Raw genomic sequence first — 23,352 nt, forward strand, 5'->3', positions numbered from 1 at the left:
TGAACGTTACACAGTCTAATCTTAACGCAGCCTTTGCGTTACTTTGTAATGAGTAAACGTTCATTTGAATTAAGTCTTCAGCAGAATTCACAGTTATATATCATATAATAAAAACTCCCCATGGTCCAGCAAAAAGGTGAGCTGGTGTGGATGAAGGAAAAGAAAAGCACAGAAGCAGAGTCGCATACAGACTAGCGGCCTCGCAACCACAGCAGACCACTTCTGCAACCACTGCAACCACTTCTGCTCTGTGCAGTGAATGAGCTTATAACAAAGTTATGTTATGTGGGCCACCGCCAAAAACAGTTGAAATGGTAAAAAGACTGGATCCACATGTCACAGCAGATACAGCAGCCCACTTCTGCAACCACTTCCAGTGTGTTATTCTGAAACAGGTGCCGCCAGCCACCCCTGCTTCATGAAAGTTCATCTCCTTCAGTGCCCCGCCGCCACCTTTCTATTACATTCTATTTTTAGGGGACCTCAAAGAGCAGAAACTATCCAGTTTAAGTTAGGATATGATTTTTCCTCAATTTAGTGCTTTGATTGCTGAATTGAGAAATAAATCGGTGCCTGTGATGGTTCTTCAGTTGCATTCGGAGTCCCTGTGAGCCCCCTCCGGCACTCAAAGCTTACACACGCACTTGTGCTTGGTTCGGGCTCCATGGTCGCTCTGCCGTGGCCGGGTCCCCCCTTTATTTGTGCTGCACGCAGCAGAGTGCAACATCACTCCGCTGCATGCATGTGCCCTTAAAGGGGCAACACCGCAGTGCCCTTGAAAAGAGACAGCATTCTCGCTTCTGGGCGCATTTGCTGGGCTTTTGGCTAGCTATGTGTAAGACAGGCTTGGCTCATCCAGTACTGTTTTTGTTTTCATCGTAGACTTGCAGCATTCCATTTATAACGAAACCTGCTAAAACTACGAGCCCCAGGAAGAAAATAAAAAAACAAACACAGAATGGGCTATTCGTGCCCGACATGGATCTATCTCCGTGAGAAGCAAAACATCTGTGTATCCAGCACTAGCTTTCATAACTATCGTGAAAAGGGGTGTATTAAGTGGGAGGGTCATTTCTATGTGGGCGGGACTTCAAGTCCGGGTTTACACTGAGCAAAGGTGGAAACCCTGCCCCCCCCCCCCATACGCCCACACCAACACACAGCTCCACACCAGGCTTGAAGTGGGCGGGGCAAAACCGCCCATCTGTGTCGGGCCTGTCTCCTCTCGTACCCGTAGAAGGGGAAGTTGCCAGTCCCAGTGCCCGAAGTGTGAAACAGAGGTCAGGCCTGCAGCAGCCATGGGCACAGTTAGTCTCTGGAGCCCCAGGGGACTGCGCTCAGTCCCCCGCACGCTGCTCTCGTTCCGGCTGGGGAAGCAATGCCTTAGCGCCCAGCTATCCAGCTCATGCCCCCTCGGGGGCAGCATCCGTACCGGCACTGCACAGAGCTGCGGTGGGCAGGAGCGACGGCCCGTCAGGGTGGGGTGTGCCTCCGGCTTCTGGGGAGACACTGCAGCGGCAGGTAATGCGTCTCACAGTTCTGTGCCGGTTAAGAGTGAAGTGCTCAGTGTGGATTAGTTTACTGGCTGCTCTTTTAAGTACCCCTAGAGGGCACTATTTGAGCTTCTCGCAGCTCTGCTTGCTGACGCCACTGCTCTCGCCCCCGCCCGCCCCCTGTGGAACACCGTGCAAGAAATGCTTGGAGCAGTGTAATCTGCAGGGGGCGGACGGGGGCGAGAGCTTCCAGCACAGTGCTCCATTCTGCTTGCTTCTTAGCCCCACTGAAACAGTGCTCCCATTCCTGTCTGTTCTGTTTATGTTCATCCTGAGGGCATTCACTCCACTGAACGCAACCGTAACTACATTAGTACATAAAACTGTGGGACCCTATGACTGACAATTGCTCCTATAAAGTCACTGTTCTGTATTTAGAGACAGTCCCATTTGCTTGCTTTAAGAATGGTTCCTCTGCCCAAGCTGATGTTGGGTGGGCGGCACACGTTGCCGCATCTGTCTGGTAATGATCTCTGTAGTGCATTGCACACTGACTTCACTGACAGGCCCTCACCAGGTGAACAACGTCCAACCCATCCACTTTGGAAACCGTGTATGGATGTATTCACGTTGAAGTTGTGTTGGATGCGACATTTGTATACAGGCGTTTAGTTTCTTAATGTTCTGTCTTGATTTGTAATGATGTTTCTTTCTTTCGAGCACATTTACGCATGGTAACATAATTTCCATCTCTATAGAGAATATGTATCTTCGCGGTGTATTTCTTAGTTTTTGTCTCGCGTGGTTTTCCTTCCACTCGCGTCCTGACACCCCCGTCAGGTCCACTCTTCTTTCCTCTAATTGATGCTCTCGCGGGAATTAGAACGCCGTAAGGATGCCGGCAGCGTCAAGTGCACGCGTCTTTATTCCGCTGGCAGTTTCATAGCTATGCGGACCGTACCTCCAAATACACCAAACTGTATCCGTTTACAACTTGTTGAAAACCCTTTTATTTTCAACATTAAATTATGTTGGCAACCCAGCATTCCTCCTTTAAGAAATGCCCCTTTCCTCCTTATACCTTTTTTGTTTTTATTGTTGTATACGTTTTCAGACGTGTTATTTTGTTTTTATCTTCAAACTTTAACCTTTCATACTTTTTATTTATAATTTAACACATGACTTTCACTATATTCAACTCATGCCTGATTTCATGATATCCACACAACATACAAGCAATGTAATCTACTCTGTTTGAAGGGTGTTCTTATGTTAATGATAATGTTAAAGGTATTTGTATAGCGCACCGTCACCAACGGAGTTATAACTTGAAATAGTGAACACTAAACCACCTATATAAAAATACAGTTACGAAGGAGTGTTGCAGCCCCTCTACTGAAAACTAACAGAGGTAAAAAAAACTCTGTTCTATGTAATTTCTTCCACTCAGGAGGGTCTACAACCCCGTTATGGCCTACTGCACCCTTTACAAAGGAGAAGTACTCATTTGCATATCAATCTGGTCCCACCCACAAGGGCAGTTAAGCCCCAAAATGCCAGGCAATTATCTCTGAACAAGAGTACTATCAGCAACCCCAGACGTGTTTCAGTCTCGTTGGACCTCCTCTGTGAGGTGAAGACGAGCCTCTCTAAGGTACAGTGAGCAAGGGGTCCATGTCTGGATTACCCACGATCACTTGTTTTACAAATTTTACAAGGAAAGGTGGGAGCCCCTCTATTAAGAACAAATCTGGTCAAAAACCCTGTTCTATGGAATTTCTTCCACTCGGGGGGGGGGGTCCATTACCACGTTTTAGCCCACTGCACCCTTCCCAAACGAGAAATATCCATTTGCATATCAGTCTGGTCCCACCTACAGGGGCAGTCCAGCACCGAAATGCTATGCAATTCTCCTCTGAACAAGAGTATCATCAGCTTAGAGAGACACAGCTTCACCTCACTGATGAGGCCCAAATAGGCCGAAACATGTGTCTGTGGTTGCTGTTGGTACTCTTGTTCAGAGGAGAATTGCCTAGCATTTCAATGCAGGACTGCCTAATTGGGTCCAACCAGACTGATATGCACATGGGAATTTTTCCTATGTGAAAGATACAGTTAGCTAAAATGTGTTTGTACACCCTCCCGAGTGGGAACCTACCCATAGAACCGGTTATTTGGCTGTGTTCGTTCTCGGTAGGGGGGCTCCCAGTCCTTTGTATAAATAAAAATAAAGTTGTCTTCTATGGACACGTTACTGGATGTAATTCAGGAATCTACAAAAAAAACGATTAGAACATTAAAAAATAAAGAATTGGTGGACGCTAATGGAAATGTTTTTAAGGATATACAGTGGTAAGTGTTAGGAAAGATTTCGTAATTGTAGGGAATTTTCCTTCCATGTGGCAACCCCTAAACTTTTTGCTATTGTTTTTAACCTTGTTCTTGACTTTGCCAGAGAAGTACAGCCTTCTGCCGCACTTCTCTGGGCTTTCGCTCCTTTCTTACAGGGAAACTGACATGCCCTTAAGACAGTCAGTACCGGGGAACGCTGTTTCCCGTAGTTTCTTTTATCATGTTGCGGCTTTAGTGCAACATGACACAAGAGGGCACTGTAAGCTAAGTTACAGCTCTCTTGGGTCTCTAGCCTTCTACAGGCCCTAGATACTCTTTTAGGATGGTATTTGATCGGTGCAAGTCATTCAGGGACTGGAATGGTGGCAGCGATCGTTTTGTTTATTTTGAGCTCCTTTTGGCGTTCTGAGCACGTTTTTCGCACTGAACCCAAAATGGTGGCCTGGCTCCCAAAATGGCCAGACCACGAGGCTCCTTTGTCCTGTCCACTGACCGTCTTGCTCCCTTCACCTTCCCCAGGTCGGGCGACCCGGGGCCTTCCTTATTTGGGCATGTACTTTCCCGCGAAACGTGGTTGCTTTCGCGGGCTTCTACATGTCGTTTGTGTGCCTCCAGGGTGTGGGCTGGGATGTCTGGTCCCAATACACATCCTGGGTGCCAGAGAGTCTAGGGTAGTGTGAATGCCTGGGACCACCGTGGTCTGTGATTGGTCCACGTATGGTATGTGTGTTGATGAGCGGATCTCCCATTGGCTCCCCTCCGTTTTGGCGCGAAGGGAACCGTGGATAAGAGGGGGCTGGAAACACCACTACCATGTCGATCTCCTGAGTTCTCACAAACGAAGGAATACAGGAGCCAAGTATCCTGCAACCAAGAGGCTGGACCGAGGAATCGCTGGTGACCCGCTGAAGGAATCCTCCTTTGCACTGCTGTCGTCCTGTGAAACCCTTTCCTCCTTGGATCGAACCAGAAGGCCTGTACTGGTGCTTCGACCTTTGGAATAGCAGGAACAGCTATTCCCGGCGACTTCATCATCTCCTGCCAAGTAAGCCTTCGGAAGTGTCTCTGGGCCATCCAGTTGACTGACCAGCTTACTAGGGAGTCCTGCTCTGTAACCGCCGCCAGGTTGTGTTGTATTTCGAGTCCTGGTCACTCTCCCACGCTTCGTACGCTTGGCGTTCCCAAGTCTGAAGGGAGGAGTGTACATTTGGCTTGAATACACACGGCCGCTCCGTTGTCCTGCTGCGGCAACAAACTGTGCTGGTTTCGTTGATTGGGACGTCTTTTTGCTCTACACGACTACGAGGCGTTCCCTGCTCTTCTGAACCTGCCAGCTGCTGAATCTACGTGGAGAAGCCTGGGTCTGCTTGCTTCGGGGACCGGTGAGTAGTTTAGCTAGGATCTGGTCGCCCTCCTGCAGTATCCCATTGCTTTTCCCTGCTGTGTAAAAACAGCACCCTTTTGACCGTACTCGCGCTCTGCTTCTGCCCGCTGTGGAGGCTGCGCTTGAGTTGCGGAACCTGTTCTCCTTCTGCTGTGCACTAACCCGAACTGCCTGACTTCCTCCGAAGAGCTTCCCCTTTTGCCCGTTGGCACCGGCGTGGCAGGTACTTTGAGCACAAGGCTCCACTCTTCGCAGGGCTCGGACTTCCATCTAGTTAGGTGCCTCTGAAGGCGAACTGAGTCTAAAGCGTTATCGCACTGCCTGTTTTCCTTTCCTTTCAGGTGGACTACATATTTCGTGCTTTAAACGCTTGTGACTGTGTATTTGTATATATATTGAGTTGATATGGTATGTGTTGGTTTAATATTGTGATTTTCTTGCTACGGTCATTATTTTATAGGCCTTAAAATAAATGTGTATCTATTTTTGATATAACAACTGTTTGGAGTAGTTTGTAAGCGCTCTTGCTTTGTGTGCTCATTGCGGGCTTTCAGTCACCCTCACCCCTCTTGAGACCTAGTCTTGACCGCCGCGATCGCTACCTTGATTGGTCTGGCTTGTCCAGAGGTTACCCTGTTCCAAGTAATTAGGTTGGCCTTCTGAACTTCTGCGCCACCAGGACAGAGTTCAGAAATCCGTCTTAACAAATTGGTGTACAGCGGTGGGATACGACTGAAGGTATCCAGTGTTGCGCTCGAACTAAGGCATTTCAGGTTATTCCAAACAGTACACGTAGTGAATTGTTGTAATATAACTTTAAAAAGGCCATAGTCCTATCAAACAGTATGGAAACTAATACATTGTTAACTTTAAATGCTTTCAAATCAGAAACGCTGAAAAAGATGTGTGCGGAGAGAGGTGTTTCCTCTCAAGGCACAAAATTGGAAATGATCCAGAGAATCGTGGCGTGGCAAGAAGCGCAGCTTGACGCTATAACTTCCGAGGACAGTGCAGAAGGTGGTGGGGCTGCTCTCACTGGCAGAACCGACGGTTCTGCCGCTGCACTGATCCATCGCGACCACGAGGACAGGGAGGATGTAATGTCTAATGTTTCCTCTGCCAGTGCTGATGGGGAGGCTATGCTTGAATTCAAGAAGCAAGAGCTGCGGTTTAGGCAGCAGGAGCTTGAATTCAGCACAGCCAAACTAAAAATCGAACAGGCAGAAAAACAGAAAGACAGGGATCACCAGTTGGAACTGGCCAAGCTTCAGGTTGCAAATGGGTCCAAGGGTCCTAGACATGGGTCTGGGGCTTCCTCTCATCCACGGTTTCCAAAAGATCTGCTCAGTGTGTATGAAGAAAGGAATGACATTATGGACTGGCTGAATGCGTTTGAGTATGCATGCGAGGTTCAAGAAGTTGACAATGCTGATAAGATTGCGTGGTTGCTCAGTAGACTGCCCCATTCTGGCTGCAGTGCCATTATGGAAATGTCGAAGGCTGAGCGGGCTGATTTCGCAATGTTAAAGCAAACTCTCATTTTAAAGTTTGGGAAGACTCCGGCCCAATATTTAAAGCGTTTTCGAGAGTATAAGAAAAAGGAAGGTGGTACTTGGGTATCTTATGTCGCTGAATCTTTGAAAAACTTAACTGGCTGGGTTGAAGGTTATAAGGTTTCTACCTTCGAAGGCATGATAAATCTTGTCATGCTGGAACATATTTTTGCTTCTTCTTCCCCGGAGCTTAAGCAGCATTTGGCCGATTCGAAGGAGATAGATCCTAAGAAGCTGGCCATTGCAGCAGACTTATGGGTGTCACATCGAGTGTCCCATAAGGACAAAACTCATCCTGGTAAGCAGGAGGAAGGGAAAAAGTCCAAAGATATGGAGGGTGGGGAATCTGCTAAATCTTCTTCCCATAAGGGCCACAAAAAGAACAACAAGGGTAAGACACAAGAGAACTCACAGGGTAGTGGAGGTTCGCCTCCGAAACAGAACTCTGGTTACAATAAGCCTCCCTACGTAAACAGACCCACTGGGGCTTGTTTTTCTTGTGGAGCAACTGACCATGTGAAGGGGGATCCCCGGTGTAAGGTTAGACCTTTGGGGGTCCACTCCGCTAATCTGGCCTTCTCCTCCTACGAGGAAGAAGAGATTACAGGAGCATCCTTCTCCTCAGACTCATTTCCCAGCGGAATAGAGGCTGAGGTAGTTTTAGTGTCCCTGGGTTCCTGGGAGCCTAAAGTCGCAGAGGCTTATGCTAGGATTCCGGATAATACCAAGCACTACTTTAAAGACAGTGTGCTGATCAATGGAGTGGATACTCCAGCTCTTAGGGATAGTGGGTGCAGTCGAACTGTAGTGGATTCTACCTTGGTAGACTCAGAGGAAGTTGCCAGAGCTACTCTGATGCCCACTAAGTTGGCTGACGGCCCCCTCCGTATGTTTCCCGTGATCCCTGTAAATCTTACTTTAAATGGTACAGCAGTCAGGATTCCAGTGAGCATTCAGAGAAACGTCCCGGGAAAGGTCTTGTTGGGTAATGATCTCAGAGCTTTGGGGCTCGTAGGAGACACTGCCGAAAGACCCTACACACGGTCTCAAGCACGGGCAGCATTGGCCAAGTCCAATACGCCGCCCTAGCCGAAGGGGAAACCCAAGGCGAAAGGAGTCTACAAGTCAAGACGAGGGAAAGAGAATATTCCCCCGAGCTCGCCTACCACTGCGGTGGAGGAAGTTGGTCAATCGCCCGGGCCTGACGAGGAGGTGGCGATGCCTGAAGTATTCGACCCCAACGATCATCCTGAACTAAAAGACTTGTTAGTTGAAGGAGGTCCTGATAGGGACGAATTCAGTAAAGGCCAACGTGAGTGCCCATCTCTGGAAGGCCTAAGGAGACAGGCCTGCTCCCAGCTTGAGGGTGAACCTCCTGGGATGCATAGGATTTACCAGGAAGGTGGACTCCTGTATAGTGAGCCCACAGAGTCTACAGAAGGAGACCATAGGAGGTTGGTGGTTCCCCTTGCTGTTAGGCCCTTCCTCCTGCAGTTGGCGCATGAAGTTCCCCTTGCTGGTCACCTCGGTATGAGGAAGACCAAGCAAAGGTTATCCATGCACTTCTACTGGCCCAAGATGGGGGAGCAAGTAGAAAGTCACTGCAGGAGTTGTGCCGCCTGCCAGTTGTCTGGTAAGGTTGGCGCGACAATCCAAGCTCCGTTGGTACCGCTCCCAGTTGTGGGGGTACCATTTGAAAGGGTAGGGATCGACATGGTTGGTCCCCTTGACCCGCAAACATCCTCAGGCAATAGGTTTATCCTGGTGCTGGTCGACCATGCAACCAGGTATCCTGAGGCCGTCCCATTTACAACTGTAACTGCCAAGCCAGTTGCAGAAGCTTTACTCGGCATGTTTACTAGGGTTGGCTTCCCTAAAGACGTTGTGTCGGATCATGGCAGCAACTTTATGTCGAAGTATAGGCAGGCTATGTGGAAAGAATGTGGGGTCACCTACAGGTTCTCTTCTGCATACCGCCCCCAGACCGATGGTCTGGGGGGGCGTCTCAACAAGACGTTCAAGAGCATGATTGGGGCTCTGGAGGAGCCTCAGAGAAGAAAATGGGATCTTCTTGTTTCATGCTTACTGTTTGCCTACCGAGAGGTACCACAGGAGGGTGTTGGCTTCAGCCCCTTCGAACTTCTGTTCGGTCATTCCGTACGGGGACCCTTAGCCATCGTCAAAGAGGGATGGGAGATGCCCACTCCCCCTGTTACTACCAATGTAGTTGATTATGCGCTAGGGCTCAGAAAACGGATGGTACTTCTGATGGGCTTGGCCAGTGATAAATTGAAGGCAGGGCAAGCGCTGGTGAAACATTGGTACGACCAGAAAGCTTCCTTCATCAACTTTACACTTGGTCAGCAAGTCCTGATCATGAATCTCATAAGGCCTCGAGCTTTACAGGACAAATGGTCAGGCCCTTACCCAGTGGTGGAGCCCCTGGGTGAGGTTAACTATTCAGTGGACCTTGGAAAGCCTGGACAGGCTCCAAAAGTGTTTCCCGTGAATAGGCTGAAGGCTTTCGTCCCAAGCGGCGAAATCGCAGCACTGCTATTTGCTTCAGACGTTGAGGAAGAGGAGTCTGAACCTCTCCCCGACCTGTTCAAAAGCAGTCCTTCAGAAAGCTCTTTTGAGGGTGTCCGAGTGGCCCCTCACCAAAATGGACAAGGCTCAGTGGTTTACCTTGGACATGAAGTAGGTGGAGGGAGGAGACAGCCTCTACTCAGTCAGGTACAAGCAGTACAAGACTGGCCTACCCCCACTACGCAAACCCAAGTGAGAGCCTTCTTAGGACTCACGGGGTATTACTGCAATTTTGTGGCAGACTATGGCACCATAGCTGCTCCTCTGACTGCCCTCACAACTCCGAAGAAACCCAAGAAGGTAACTTGGACCGACGAGTGTGAGAAGGCCTTCAATGGCTTAAAAGACTCCTTGTGCCAGGCGCCTGTGCTTAGGGCCCCTGATTATCAAAGACCTTTTATCGTGCAGACGGATGCCTCTGACACTGGGATAGGAGCTGTACTATCACAAGTAGATGAGAAGGGTAAGGAACACCCTATCGGTTTTATTAGTCGCCAGCTTAAGGACAGAGAGCTCAGATGGTCCACGGTAGAGAAAGAATGTTTCTCTGTTGTGTGGGCCCTAAGGAAGCTGAGGCCCTACCTCTATGGGACCCACTTCACTGTGCAGACTGACCATAAGCCGTTAAAGTGGCTAATGAACATGAAGGGGGAGAATCCAAAGTTGCTTAGGTGGTCCATAAGTCTACAAGGCTTCGACTTCACTATTGAGCATAGGCCAGGTGTCCAACATAGCAATGCTGATGGGTTGTCCAGAATGTTTTACCGACCTGAACAAGAGACTCATCCAGGGGTGGATTAGTTCCCCCTGTCCATAGTCTGGGAGGGGCGAGTGTTAGGAAAGATTTCGTAATTGTAGGGAATTTTCCTTCCATGTGGCAACCCCTAAACTTTTTGCTATTGTTTTTAACCTTGTTCTTGACTTTGCCAGAGAAGTACAGCCTTCTGCCGCACTTCTCTGGGCTTTCGCTCCTTTCTTACGGGGAAACTGACATGCCCTTAAGACAGTCAGTACCGGGGAACGCTGTTTCCCGTAGTTTCTTTTATCATGTTGCGGCTTTAGTGCAACATGACACAAGAGGGCACTGTAAGCTAAGTTACAGCTCTCTTGGGTCTCTAGCCTTCTACAGGCCCTAGATACTCTTTTAGGATGGTATTTGATCGGTGCAAGTCATTCAGGGACTGGAATGGTGGCAGCGATCGTTTTGTTTATTTTGAGCTCCTTTTGGCGTTCTGAGCACGTTTTTCGCACTGAACCCAAAATGGTGGCCTGGCTCCCAAAATGGCCAGACCAAGAGGCTCCTTTGTCCTGTCCACTGACCGTCTTGCTCCCTTCACCTTCCCCAGGTCGGGCGACCCGGGGCCTTCCTTATTTGGGCATGTACTTTCCCGCGAAACGTGGTTGCTTTCGCGGGCTTCTACATGTCGTTTGTGTGCCTCCAGGGTGTGGGCTGGGATGTCTGGTCCCAATACGCATCCTGGGTGCCAGAGAGTCTAGGGTAGTGTGAATGCCTGGGACCACCGTGGTCCGTGATTGGTCCACGTATGGTATGTGTGTTGATGAGCGGATCTCCCATTGGCTCCCCTCCGTTTTGGCGCAAAGGGAACCGTGGATAAGAGGGGGCTGGAAACACCACTACCATGTCGATCTCCTGAGTTCTCACGAACGAAGGAATACAGGAGCCAAGTATCCTGCAACCAAGAGGCTGGACCGAGGAATCGCTGGTGACCCGCTGAAGGAATCCTCCTTTGCACTGCTGTCGTCCTGTGAAACCCTTTCCTCCTTGGATCGAACCAGAAGGCCTGTACTGGTGCTTCGACCTTTGGAATAGCAGGAACAGCTATTCCCGGCGACTTCATCATCTCCTGCCAAGTAAGCCTTCGGAAGTGTCTCTGGGCCATCCAGTTGACTGACCAGCTTACTAGGGAGTCCTGCTCTGTAACCGCCGCCAGGTTGTGTTGTATTTCGAGTCCTGGTCACTCTCCCACGCTTCGTACGCTTGGCGTTCCCAAGTCTGAAGGGAGGAGTGTACATTTGGCTTGAATACACACGGCCGCTCCGTTGTCCTGCTGCGGCAACAAACTGTGCTGGTTTCGTCGATTGGGACGTCTTTTTGCTCTACACGACTACGAGGCGTTCCCTGCTCTTCTGAACCTGCCAGCTGCTGAATCTACGTGGAGAAGCCTGGGTCTGCATGCTTCGGGGACCGGTGAGTAGTTTAGCTAGGATCTGGTCGCCCTCCTGCAGTATCCCATTGCTTTTCCCTGCTGTGTAAAAACAGCACCCTTTTGACCGTACTCGCGCTCTGCTTCTGCCCGCTGTGGAGGCTGCGCTTGAGTTGCGGAACCTGTTCTCCTTCTGCTGTGCACTAACCCGAACTGCCTGACTTCCTCCGAAGAGCTTCCCCTTTTGCCCGTTGGCACCGGCGTGGCAGGTACTTTGAGCACAAGGCTCCACTCTTCGCAGTGCTCGGACTTCCATCTAGTTAGGTGCCTCTGAAGGCGAACTGAGTCTAAAGCGTTATCGCACTGCCTGTTTTCCTTTCCTTTCAGGTGGACTACATATTTCGTGCTTTAAACGCTTGTGACTGTGTATTTGTATATATATTGAGTTGATATGGTATGTGTTGGTTTAATATTGTGATATTGTGATTTTCTTGCTACGGTCATTATTTTAAAGGCCTTAAAATAAATGTGTATCTATTTTCGATATAACAACTGTTTGGAGTAGTTTGTAAGCGCTCTTGCTTTGTGTGCTCATTGCGGGCTTTCAGTCACCCTCACCCCTCTTGAGACCTAGTCTTGACCGCCGCGATCGCTACCTTGATTGGTCTGGCTTGTCCAGAGGTTACCCTGTTCCAAGTAATTAGGTTGGCCTTCTGAACTTCTGCGCCACCAGGACAGAGTTCAGAAATCCGTCTTAACAGTAAGTAAGTCGATTGGACTCTAGAATATTCTTGCAAAGCAGGTAAAGTCGTAAGGTAATGAACTGTACCTGCAAGGGAAATCTTTAGCTAAGGAATATATGAACTGTTTCATAAACATGACTCCTCAACCACATGTGGATTATTTTTGGAGAAAAAGCTACATGATTTTAATAATGCTTTTTAGATTGAATTTGTTGGGTACACAAGAAGCGATGATGCAGAGAAGCAAACAGAAAGCCCACGGCAGATGTCACATTTGAAAGGACATTAATAGTATTGAAACCTTGAAACATTTGATAACATAACGCAGTATTTTGGACAATCTTCGGTTATTGTTTTTAAGATAAATTGTACATGATTCTTTTGTCAAAAACTGAACATTTTTCGAAATGCTGTATGAATGGATAGAAACGTGCTTTGATTATTTCATTGCTGAATTTCTGGAAAATATTGTATTGCAGTTTTTAATGTATATTTTTATTGTATACAAGCAGCCAGTTCTAATCCTATCCCAACCCCAACAAACAATCTTCACATGCTGCACATCCCACCCGAGGGGAGCTACCTTCCCCTTATTTCCACCTATTAACCTTATTATTTCTAACAGAGACATGGCGCTATCCCCTGTCGTTCATCAAGCTATCTCAACTGGCTACAAATCCTCTTAATAAAACAGAACATCGGAAGCAAGGGGAATTGCCATCATCTACAAAGACATTTTCTCTTTTATCTGTTTTTCCTGAGCTAACTGCATCGCTATGTGAATCCATGCTGTGTAGCTGGAAAGTCTTTCCCGCCTTCTGTGTATCGGTTTTCCTTATCTATAGGCCTCTGAGGTTACAAAGGTAAGTTTGGAGAAGAGCTAGCCAACTTCATAGCAAACTCTCTTGCAGAAAATCTTAATCTTTACATTCTTGGAGATTTCAATATCTGTCTTGAACCAGCGTCAGACTCGCAAAAAGCCTTCTCCCCAAACTCGAAAGCTTAAATGTAACAGGATCCAAATGCTTGGGGCAAGAGGGTACTACTCCATCCCTTCTTCCCCCTCCCCGAGTCTTCACAGGTTGATTGTTTTACGCTATTCTTCTCCTTTGCCATCCACAACAAGCCTACACCATGTATCCTCGTGGATAAGTCCCAGGAATTTGAAACCAATCCCTGTCAGCAATGATTTTACTCCTTTGCTGCTCAGTTATTACCCTAACACATACACACTCTCTAACCCAGTTGTGGAAATAAACGAATTTTGTGACTGGGTCACTGGAGCCCTTAATACAAAGATCCTTCTTAGCTGTATGAAGCAAAACAAACATTGCACAAATCATTTTAGGTTTCTGATAAACCTAAGGTGCTACATGCTATCAATAAAAAGCTGATTAACAAATGGACAAGGAACCACAGAATAGGGGACATATTAACATGCTTGAGATGCAGAAGGTACCACGCAGGACTTGGATGATCAAATCTAGCCTCTATGGCAACAGGCAGATCAAGGCCCCCAATCCACAATGGGATACTTTGAAAGTTATTGAAGAATTCAGGAGCCCCTCCTCTCTGTCTTTAAAGTTCCTTTGCAGCTCCTTTGCAAACCATTTCTATCTAATGCAATTTACCCTGGACTCCCACATAAAAGCTGAATTGGTAATATCACCCGCCTAGCCCTACAACTGATGCTCCCTCCACACCAATTCCTTCATCCTCCACTTTACTTATTGATGTTTTTTGGGGAATTCGCCCACCCCTTCTCCTTAGAGGAATTTGCTAACCTTTCCCAACGTCCTCAGGCTTGCACTTCAGCAGTCTTTACAACCCACAGGTTTTTCAGAACTCTGTCCCATATATTGTAGAGGCACCTAGATGAATAATTCATGCATTGTTCCAAATAGGAATTGTACCCCAGATTGCAATGTCACTTTCTGCAAACCACTTCTAAGAAACTGGGCCTTAGTCAGTGAAATCTAAATGTCCTCCCCATTTCTAATTCCAAAGCTTGCAGAGTGTGGAGTCGCTGGTGAGAATGCAGATTGGCCCGTCCACACAATTAAATAAATGAACAATGGAGACAAGCGTGATGCAGTAATCCTTTAATTGGGCTTCGGCCCAAGCCTCCGAACCCCACACAGTCGCATTGCCTTCCTTTCAATTCCCCATCACGGCACGCAGGCCGTTCTCCATCAGCACGTCAGCATCATCAGGGCAAGCTGATGATGCAACATCTCCCCAAGGCAAAACAAAGTACCTTGTGCCACTAGGTCAGTTCATAATCTCTTTTATATCTATTTGAGTTGCATCGGCTTCCTCATGCATCTGACTGGGCTAGAGGAAACAATAGTCTGCTCACTAGTCTCTGTAGGTCTTGATTCGACTAATGCTTCTTCTCCCTGCATTGGTTCCTCCTGTTCTTTTTTGGACAACATATATTTCTAAATGGTAAACACGTTGCGAATAACCGCTCGATCCAGAGTTCTTGCAGTTATCATGGATCTATTGAGTTGTGATAACTGTCATGCGAGCAGCGTCAAATGGAGATTCCGACTTCCTCACTTGCCGATGACGAAACAGAACCCTATCTCCCTTTTTTATGATGGCCAGGCAGTATGTCTCCGTTGGTCAGCATGCTCCTTCATGCCTTCCTTCTTCTCTTGATCAGCCATTCGCACTACATCATGAATGTGTCTGTCTTCGCTACAGATGTGGGGTAGCCTTGTCCTTATCTTCCTTCTCTACATTAGTTCAGAGGGGCATTTCCCTGTTTTACTGTGAGGTGAGTTCCTGTAGTTTCTCAGCAGATTGCACAGAGCTTGATTAAGAGACATGGTGCTCTGCTCATTCTGCTGCACCATCCTCTTTAAGCTGCCCATGAACCTCTCAATCATCCCATTGGCTTGATACCACAAGAGAGTGATTTTCTGATGCGGAAAACACCCATGTGTCATAGAAAACGGGCAAATTCTGTCCCACCGAAAGGGGGCCTGTTGTCTTACTTCAGCACTTCTGGGTAGAGAAGATAATGTCAAGTTCCAGAACTACCTCTGCTGCCGATGTGTACTTTTACAATGGGGAATCGAGAATATTCGTCCATCAATACCAGCCGGTGCTTTCCATCCTTGAAAGGTCCAAAGAAGTCAACAGCTACCTTGTTCCACACAGTCTATGGTAGCTCTGACATCTGTAGCGGTTCAGGTTTTTCAGTTCCCATGGTGCATTGACACAGATTACATGAACGTATGATGTTCTCCACAAAGGCATCGAGCCCGGAGAACTACATGGTGCCTTTTAATCAGTCGCTTGGTGGCAACTACTTCTCTGTGTCTTTCGTGCACAAGGTAAACAATTTGCTGTTGAGGCTGAATGGGACAACCAGTCAAGTACCCCTCATGATATGTCCTCCCTTAGAAACAGATGGCTCACCCTGTAGCTGCTTGAAAGCACACAGATTAGCTGCTATCATACATCCCTGATGGCTATGCAGAGTCACAGAATACCACTGTCTCGTCCTGATCAGTTTTCACACTTTGAATAGTGTTTCATCCTGACAAATATGCCCCTTTTATAAGGTTGGTGGACACCGGTCCCGACGACCATGTTTTCAGAGATGAAGTTTGTGTTCCGCAATGGATGGATTCCGTGCCAGATCAGGTAATGGATGCCATGATATGAAATCCACTGGTTCGTGTTCCTTCTTTCGCTTGTGAATTATGTGGACATCATAATCATGCAGGCAAAGGCCCCATTTCTCTATGCAGGGTGGCATCTTACAGCATGGATTTCCATAGATTGTTATTAATGCCTGGTGATCATTTAGGATCGTGAACGGTTTTCCTAGTAGAAACATTTGCAAGTGTTCACAAGCCCGTACTACAGCAAGTTCTTCCTTTTCCAGTTGCGAGTCATGCCTCGATGTCTTATAGACTCTTGCTGGCATATGCAATCACTGTCCATGGTGCTTCCCTGCCTGGTCTATGTTGTGCCAATATTGCTTCTAGACCGACTGTATTACCATCCACCATTAGCGTGGAACATAGGGATGGGTCAAAATATGCCATATGGTCGGCTGAGGCAATGTCACATTTGATCTGTTGGAAAGCCTCTTCACACAGCGAAGACCATTGAAATGTCACACCTTGCTTGGTGAGTTACCTCAGCGGCGTGCTCGTAGCAACAAAGTTCCTTATGTAGTGACTACAGTAGCCGGACATCCCCAGGAATGATCTGACATCGCTGGGAGCAGATATTTCAGTGATGGCCTTTACTTTTCCTGTTTCGGATCTCTTGCCTTTACCTGAAAATAAATGTCAAAAGAATTTTAGGTTGGCTTTATAGAGGGCACGCTTCCCTGCATTGAGGGTCAGCCCAGCCTCAACCAGGGCAGAGCAGACTTGCGAAAATGCCTGATTATGCTGCTGAAATGTGGCCGCCAAAACTAAAACGGCATTGCTGTAATCAATGCAATTTTTGATATGTCTGATTACCTGGTGAACCCTTTCCTGAAATATATCTACAGCTGAGGAGATGCCAAAGTTTAGGCATTTGTACCTGAACAAACCCATGTGCATCGAAAATGTGGTTCTATATCTCAATTGTTCGTCCAGCTCTATCTGATGATAACCTTTTTATTGAGGTTGAGTTTTGAGAACACTCGCACACCCTTAAGCAAGCTTTGCATGTTATCCAGATGCATCCCAGGATGTCTTTCATACCCTATTGCCTTGTTTGCCTGCCACAGGTCCATGCAGAAGAGTATTTCATCAACAGTGCTTTTCTTCGGAACAGCTACAGTATGAAAAACCCAGGGTGTAGGAAATTGTGCTGGTTCAATAACGTAATTTGCTAATAGACAATTTATTTCCCTACTCTTGATTGAAGGTGAATTGGTGTTCGTCGGGGGTGCTGAGCAACAGGTGTCACTTATTCGTCGATGTGTAACACCACAGGGGGTCCTTTGAGATGCCTCAGGCTTTGGAAGAGAGATGGGAACTAGTGGAACAGCACGTGTAATGATGGCATGTCATTACATTATAGCCACAATGTTCATGGAACGTCCTAGCAAATTGATTCCCAGGACTTCTCCTTGGAGGACATGAACATCTGAAGCTAGCTGTAAGCGCAGTTGCTGGCAAGTTATCTGAGTGAGAGGCCACCTGTGTTTTTCAGACTGGTGAATTGATTTAACCTGAATGGAGTAGGTGAGACTGAGTAAAAAGGTCTCCCAGACCTTGCGCGATAGAAGCTCAGTTGCTGGCAGTTGGCGGCCGGGAAGGCAGGAGCCAGCTGAGAGCAATACAGAAGCACTGTAATTGTGCCCGGTGAGTGATCCCCTTGCTGTTTTCCTTTTGTATTTTTGTATTTTGTTTATTTGTATTGAGCACCCTGCCCAGGGGCATCAGGGCGCATGTTTGAAAAGGCAGTAACAGATAAGTGTTACATAGATAGGTACATGTTACATTATATATACATATTTACAGCATGAATAAGAACAAGGATAAGAACATTATACAGAATGGCCTAGAGGCCTACATATACAGTATGTACAATGAGTAGCCTGTTGGTGGGTAACAGCTGCATGTTTTTTTGGGAACAAGAGGTCACGACAATTTAAAAAGCAGGGGAGATTAGAGCGCCCCCACCCCTTATTGAAGACCATATTACCGCCACAGACTTGTGTGTCCCATTTGAAAAGCGCCACTAAATATTACAGAGAATTCCAGGTCAATAATGCTTAAAATCAGGCCTGAGGGTGTGCCTCCTAACAAATTGCAGCAACTTTTATCCGAGGGGTGACCTAGTAAAGTGTCAGATTATTTAGACTGTATCCTAACAGTGACTACAATGAAGAAGAAAATAACTTCTTCACTTGTACTGGAAGCGCTAGCGAAGATGATGAGCCGCAGGGTATTTTGCAATCGAGATTCAGCTCTGTGGATCCAATGGGCTTAACGGACAGGAGGAGGTGCAGACATGACCTGGAACTGGCCAGAGAAAGGATAAATCTGACAGCTCCTCAGATCCAGGTTGAAGGCGGAGACGATTTATCTGACCAATTCACTAACCGCAACTCCTGCCATATTTCAGTCTCCCACATAGGACGAATTACAAGAACTTGTGGACTCTCCCTTACCCATAATCCAAATGAATCACCACCCTCCCCAACTCACACTATGGGCGCCGTCTCACTGGCTGCACTTAATTTTGCATTGAACTCACTCGTATGGATACTTGAACAGGTGTGTGATGAAGTAAAGGTGCTTACCACACAACTGGTGGATTTAAAAAGTGTGCATGAAGAAACATTGGCTCACACTTAACAAATGGTGGACGTTAAGCGTGTGTATGACGAAGTAAAGGTTCATACTCTGCAAGTGGCAGACGTAAAGGGCAGCTGTTGAATACCCAACCCCGGACGTCTGCACAATTGACCTCCTCAGGGCTAGTAGCAGCATTGGACCAAATGGAGGATAGCTCACATTCTAGGAGGCCATTGTTACTAATTGATATAACATCTTTGTTAGTAAATAAGGACCAACTGAAGTAGGGTCTGGTTACAAGTGAGAATGTGCCAGCTTCTCCAGGTAACCCAGCTACTTCAGTAAGTGAGAATGTGCCTGCTTCTCCAGGTAACCCAGCTACTTCAGTAAGTGAGAATGTGCCTGCTTCTCCAGGTAACCCAGCTACTTCAGTAAGTGAGAATGTGCCTGCTTCTCCAGGTAACCCAGCTACTTCAGTAAGTGAGAATGTGCCTGCTTCTCCAGGTAACCCAGCTACTTCAGTAAGTGAGAATGTGCCTGCTTCTCCAGGTAACCCAGCTACTTCAGTAAGTGAGAATGTGCCTGCTTCTCCAGGTAACCCAGCTACTTCAGTAAGTGAGAATGTGCCAGCTTCTCCAGGTAACCCAGCTACTTCAGTAAGTGAGAATGTGCCTGCTTCTCCAGGTAACCCAGCTACTTCAGTAAGTGAGAATGTGCCTGCTTCTCCAGGTAACCCAGCTACTTCAGTAAGTGAGAATGTGCCTGCTTCTCCAGGTAACCCAGCTACTTCAGTAAGTGAGAATGTGCCTACTTCATACTCCTGCTCAGAGAATTATCGTGATGCTCAAGAGCATATTAATACTCCTCCATCGCAGGCTTTTATGGAAGAATTTGAAACCCTGGGCTCGATTACTTTCATTGTAGAAAAGGACCAAAATTATGGATGGTAGCTTTCTCTCTTTGTATGGTTTGAAACTCCCCATGATTTGTCACGGGACCCTTCGCATCCCACTGAAAGACTCTAAGCTCAGAAGGTATCAGAGACAGTGGCTTCTCCATCTTGTTGAATTCTGAGATGCACATGACGAACATTGCTTGGTGTCCTCCACCCCTATGTTGACATTGCTTGCTCGTGTGTCGCCGGCCTCGGAGATCATGTATGCATAGTCTTCATATTCCTGCAGGGCATTGGTGATGGAGGACGACCTGTCTCTTGACAAACATGGCTCAATACTTCCCTCCTAGCCATCATGTCACGTCTCAGCTGTGCTGGCTGGTGTGAATTCACGTCCTGTTTCATGGGCATGCAGCTGCATACCATCGCTAGATCATTTTCTCTGTTGCAGTTGCTGCAGCTTTGCCCTAGTGCTGGGCACCTCACGTTTTCTTCATGTGGAAACGGTAATCTGCATCTATAGCATTTGCCCCGGTGGAATATCATCTCATTGACATGGGACTTCCTTGTCTGTTATTGAGCGAATGTGAGATTTGATACTTCGATGTCTTTGCCTGTCTCTTTTTGAGCGGCTTGAGTTTCTGCCCCCTTGCTTCTGTTTTTGCCATCAGGAGAATGGTGGCAACAGCTTCTTCTGAAACGCTGAAGATGGGCATCCTCAATGATAGGATGCGAAGCATAATCGCTTCCTCATTCATGAACCTGTGGAAATGGCAGCGAGCCATGAGCTTGCAAAGTCACATCACAAGTGAATCCATGGTTTCTCCTTGCGCCTGAAAGGCAGCATTAAAAGTGTGTCTCTCATGGTTAGTGTTCCATGAGGATTGTAATAAGCACCTCATTCCATGAGATGTTGATAGGTGTCAATCTGTTCCCGTAGTCGAGTGCGGATCAGATCCTCAACTTCATCCTCAACTAGGTTGATTAGGAGCTTTCTGTCAGACTTGTCGGAAGAATTTCCATTGTAGGTATCTATGTAATTCTCACCCAATGCTCCCATCATGGGCCAAGGGCTTGGTGGTCTGCCATTTCAAAGGGGTTGGGATGACGAAATGCTACTGCACCTATGGACCCTGCACTCGGCGACTCAGTTTCAGACCTGCTGGTATTCAGGATTTCTCATGTAGCCCCTTGATGCGCTCCTGATACCCACTATCCGTCAGTCAGCAGGTGTGTTCTTTATCATGGTCGACCATACATCTGTGTGTACATGTATATGGGTATTCATATATTTGATATTTATTATATGTATGTATTTAATGTATATACTTTTTTTTTTTTAGTAGAGTTGAATTTATTTGGATCTCATGCTTGTTGCCTTTTTGTGGGGTTGCCGGGTGAGAAGTCAGAATCAATAAATGAACAATGGAGCCAAGCATGAAGCAGCAATGGTTTTATTGGGTTTTCGGCGAACTTCCGACCCTCGCGCATGCGCATTGCCTTGCTTTCAATTCCCTGTCACTGCATGCAGGCCATGCCGCGTCTGCATCATCAGAGTCACCTGATGATGCAGAGATGCGACACGGTAAGGTGGTTTATTCTCAGAAAATTCTCTGAAGATTTGTGTCTTCTTTTTACTTTATGGAATTTTCATTGCCAAGAAAAATAAAGTACAAGTTATCAATTCATAAACAACATATCAATGAACAATTCAAACTTGAACCTCATGGCTATATCAGATAACATCCAAACTAAATGACACACAGTACTAATATGCAATTGCATTCTGAGCTGGCATAATCAAGGTTTAGACGTGGGCACAACACTGAATCGGTGCTGTTATCTATATGGGATGACCAAGCGGCTTTGATTTCTACTTGACATGTTAGCAGCCTTTCGACTGCTTGACCACAACTTACTTAAAAACCCTTTTTTATTTTATACTGTGTACTAGGGATTGGGCTCCAGACTAGATTTTATCATTTTGAAATAACTGCTGCTACCATGTCCTAATGGAATCAATTGAACCCGACTTCAGTTTTTTCGAGTTGCCCAAAGGTTCATCTCCCAACCCAGACTTTTTAATGTGCATCTCTCTTCATTACATCTCACATTTCATAATTATTTTGACGATAGCCAGTTAATCCTAAAATCTAAAACAAATCATCACCCTTGTTTACCATTGTGGATTGAATCCAAAAATTGAGAATTGGATGACACACAACCACCTCTTGCTAAACCCAGCAAAAATACACTGCCCTCGTGCCCACATTCACCCTGAACGTTTCAACTTGAGTAACAAATTTTGGCATAATCGTGGACTCTGATCTTTCTATAGGACGGCGGATCACCTCAGTTGGAAAGCAGGCCCTCAGACACCTGAAAATACTTTCCTTCCCTGTGCTTCACCAAACATGCAGAGATATCATTGCTATTGTTCTTTCAAGACTGGACTATACCAATAGCTTATACCTTGGCACTTCAGCTTACCTAATATCAAGATTATAGAGGGTCCAGTATGTGCCTATCCGCACCCTTCTCCAAATTGTTTTCAGCATACCGATCTTCAGCTCTTACCTCACTACACCCGCCCTCTTTCCGCAGAGATTCTATTTCAATCCTGTATTCTTTTCTAAGTCTAAAGCCTTCCATGGAATAGACCCTAATTTCTTGTAAATGAAACTAAAGATACATAAACCTTCTATCTGGGGTCAGTCATCACCATACAATTGTCGCCCTGCCTTATTCCAAAAAGGAATGTGCAGGATTCGCTCGCCCAGCTCCTCTGCTTTGATACACCATCCCTACGGACATTGGAGACATAATTGCATATAATTATGCATAATTGCATATCCGTGCTTTAAGGATGCAATCAAAATATCTCTTTAGACATTGATAAAGGGTCAAGGGGTGTTATGTACAAAGGGAGGCTTTCACATAACCAGTAGTTTAAAGGTAAAGAACCTTTTATTTGCAAGTTGATGACATAAGACGACCCCCAGCAGGAGGAGTACAATCTTCCCACTAAGGCCCTGCTTCTTCACTGGCTCTCCATGGAACCCTGCTACATAAGATGCAGTTCTATGTTCTATAGTATCTAAGTGACAATAGACATAGTGAAGGAAATATTATACACTCATGGTTTAACAGGTAAACATTGGAAACACTGCACATCCTAACACCTCTCCTCCTTAAACATAACAAGTAACTGTGTGGGTGAGGACCCACTAAAATTGAAACCTGTAAAACACATATTGAACAACTGAAATTGAAACCTGTAAAATAAATATTATACACTCGTGGTTTAACAGGTAAAACATTGGATGCGCTGCAAGTCCTGGCACAAATCAAGAGCATAGATATATGACATCTAGTGGTTGATTAGGTAGAGTCACAAGAAAGTCCCTGTCTCCAACTACCTGAAGACAAATTAACATTGAAACGGAAAAGCCACCCTTTCCTTATTCCAAATAGCTCCTCCTTTGACCAACACTGACGAACCCAAGTCTTTCACAACTTGCTTGGGTTCAGAAAACAACGAGGCTCCTTTACGAACTTTGGTGGGGAGCTTGACTTTAATCCAATCACCCTCTTTGACCTTGAGTTCCCTACAACAATTCTTCTGATCATACCTCTCCTTGGATCTAACTCCAGCTTCAAAAATTCTCCTTTTTACACTCTCTAGATCCACATCCACCATTTTTGATTTGCCCATCCAACCTGGACATAAATGAGTATTTGGTTTTCTTCCTCTCAAGATCTCAAATGGACTCACGCCTGTGACACTATGGGTAGTTAGCCTATACTGGAACGTGCGTTCCATCACTGTTCTCACCCAATCTCCTCCAGTAGCCACCGCTATCCTAATAGCCTCCATCAGAGTCCTATTAAATCGTTCCACACACCCATTACTCTGGG

At 46.6% G+C, this 23,352-nt stretch overlaps 1 protein-coding gene across 1 annotated transcript in view; it reads left to right on the top strand.

Annotated features, from left to right (window-relative positions):
* Positions 1-1,170: 1,170 nt before the first annotated feature.
* The window catches only part of LOC138516300 (uncharacterized), a 1,253,275-nt gene continuing 1,231,093 nt past the window's right edge, over positions 1,171-23,352 (top strand). The window contains exon 1 of the mRNA XM_069631312.1: positions 1,171-1,521. Coding sequence (XP_069487413.1) covers positions 1,299-1,521 — 223 coding nt within the window. The 5' untranslated portion in view covers positions 1,171-1,298. The remainder of the gene's footprint in view (positions 1,522-23,352) is intronic.

The sequence above is a fragment of the Ambystoma mexicanum genome, chromosome 6q, assembly GCF_040938575.1.
Source record: "Ambystoma mexicanum isolate Mex_15411 chromosome 6q, UKY_AmexF1_1, whole genome shotgun sequence".
Classification (NCBI taxonomy): Eukaryota; Metazoa; Chordata; class Amphibia; order Caudata; family Ambystomatidae; genus Ambystoma; species Ambystoma mexicanum.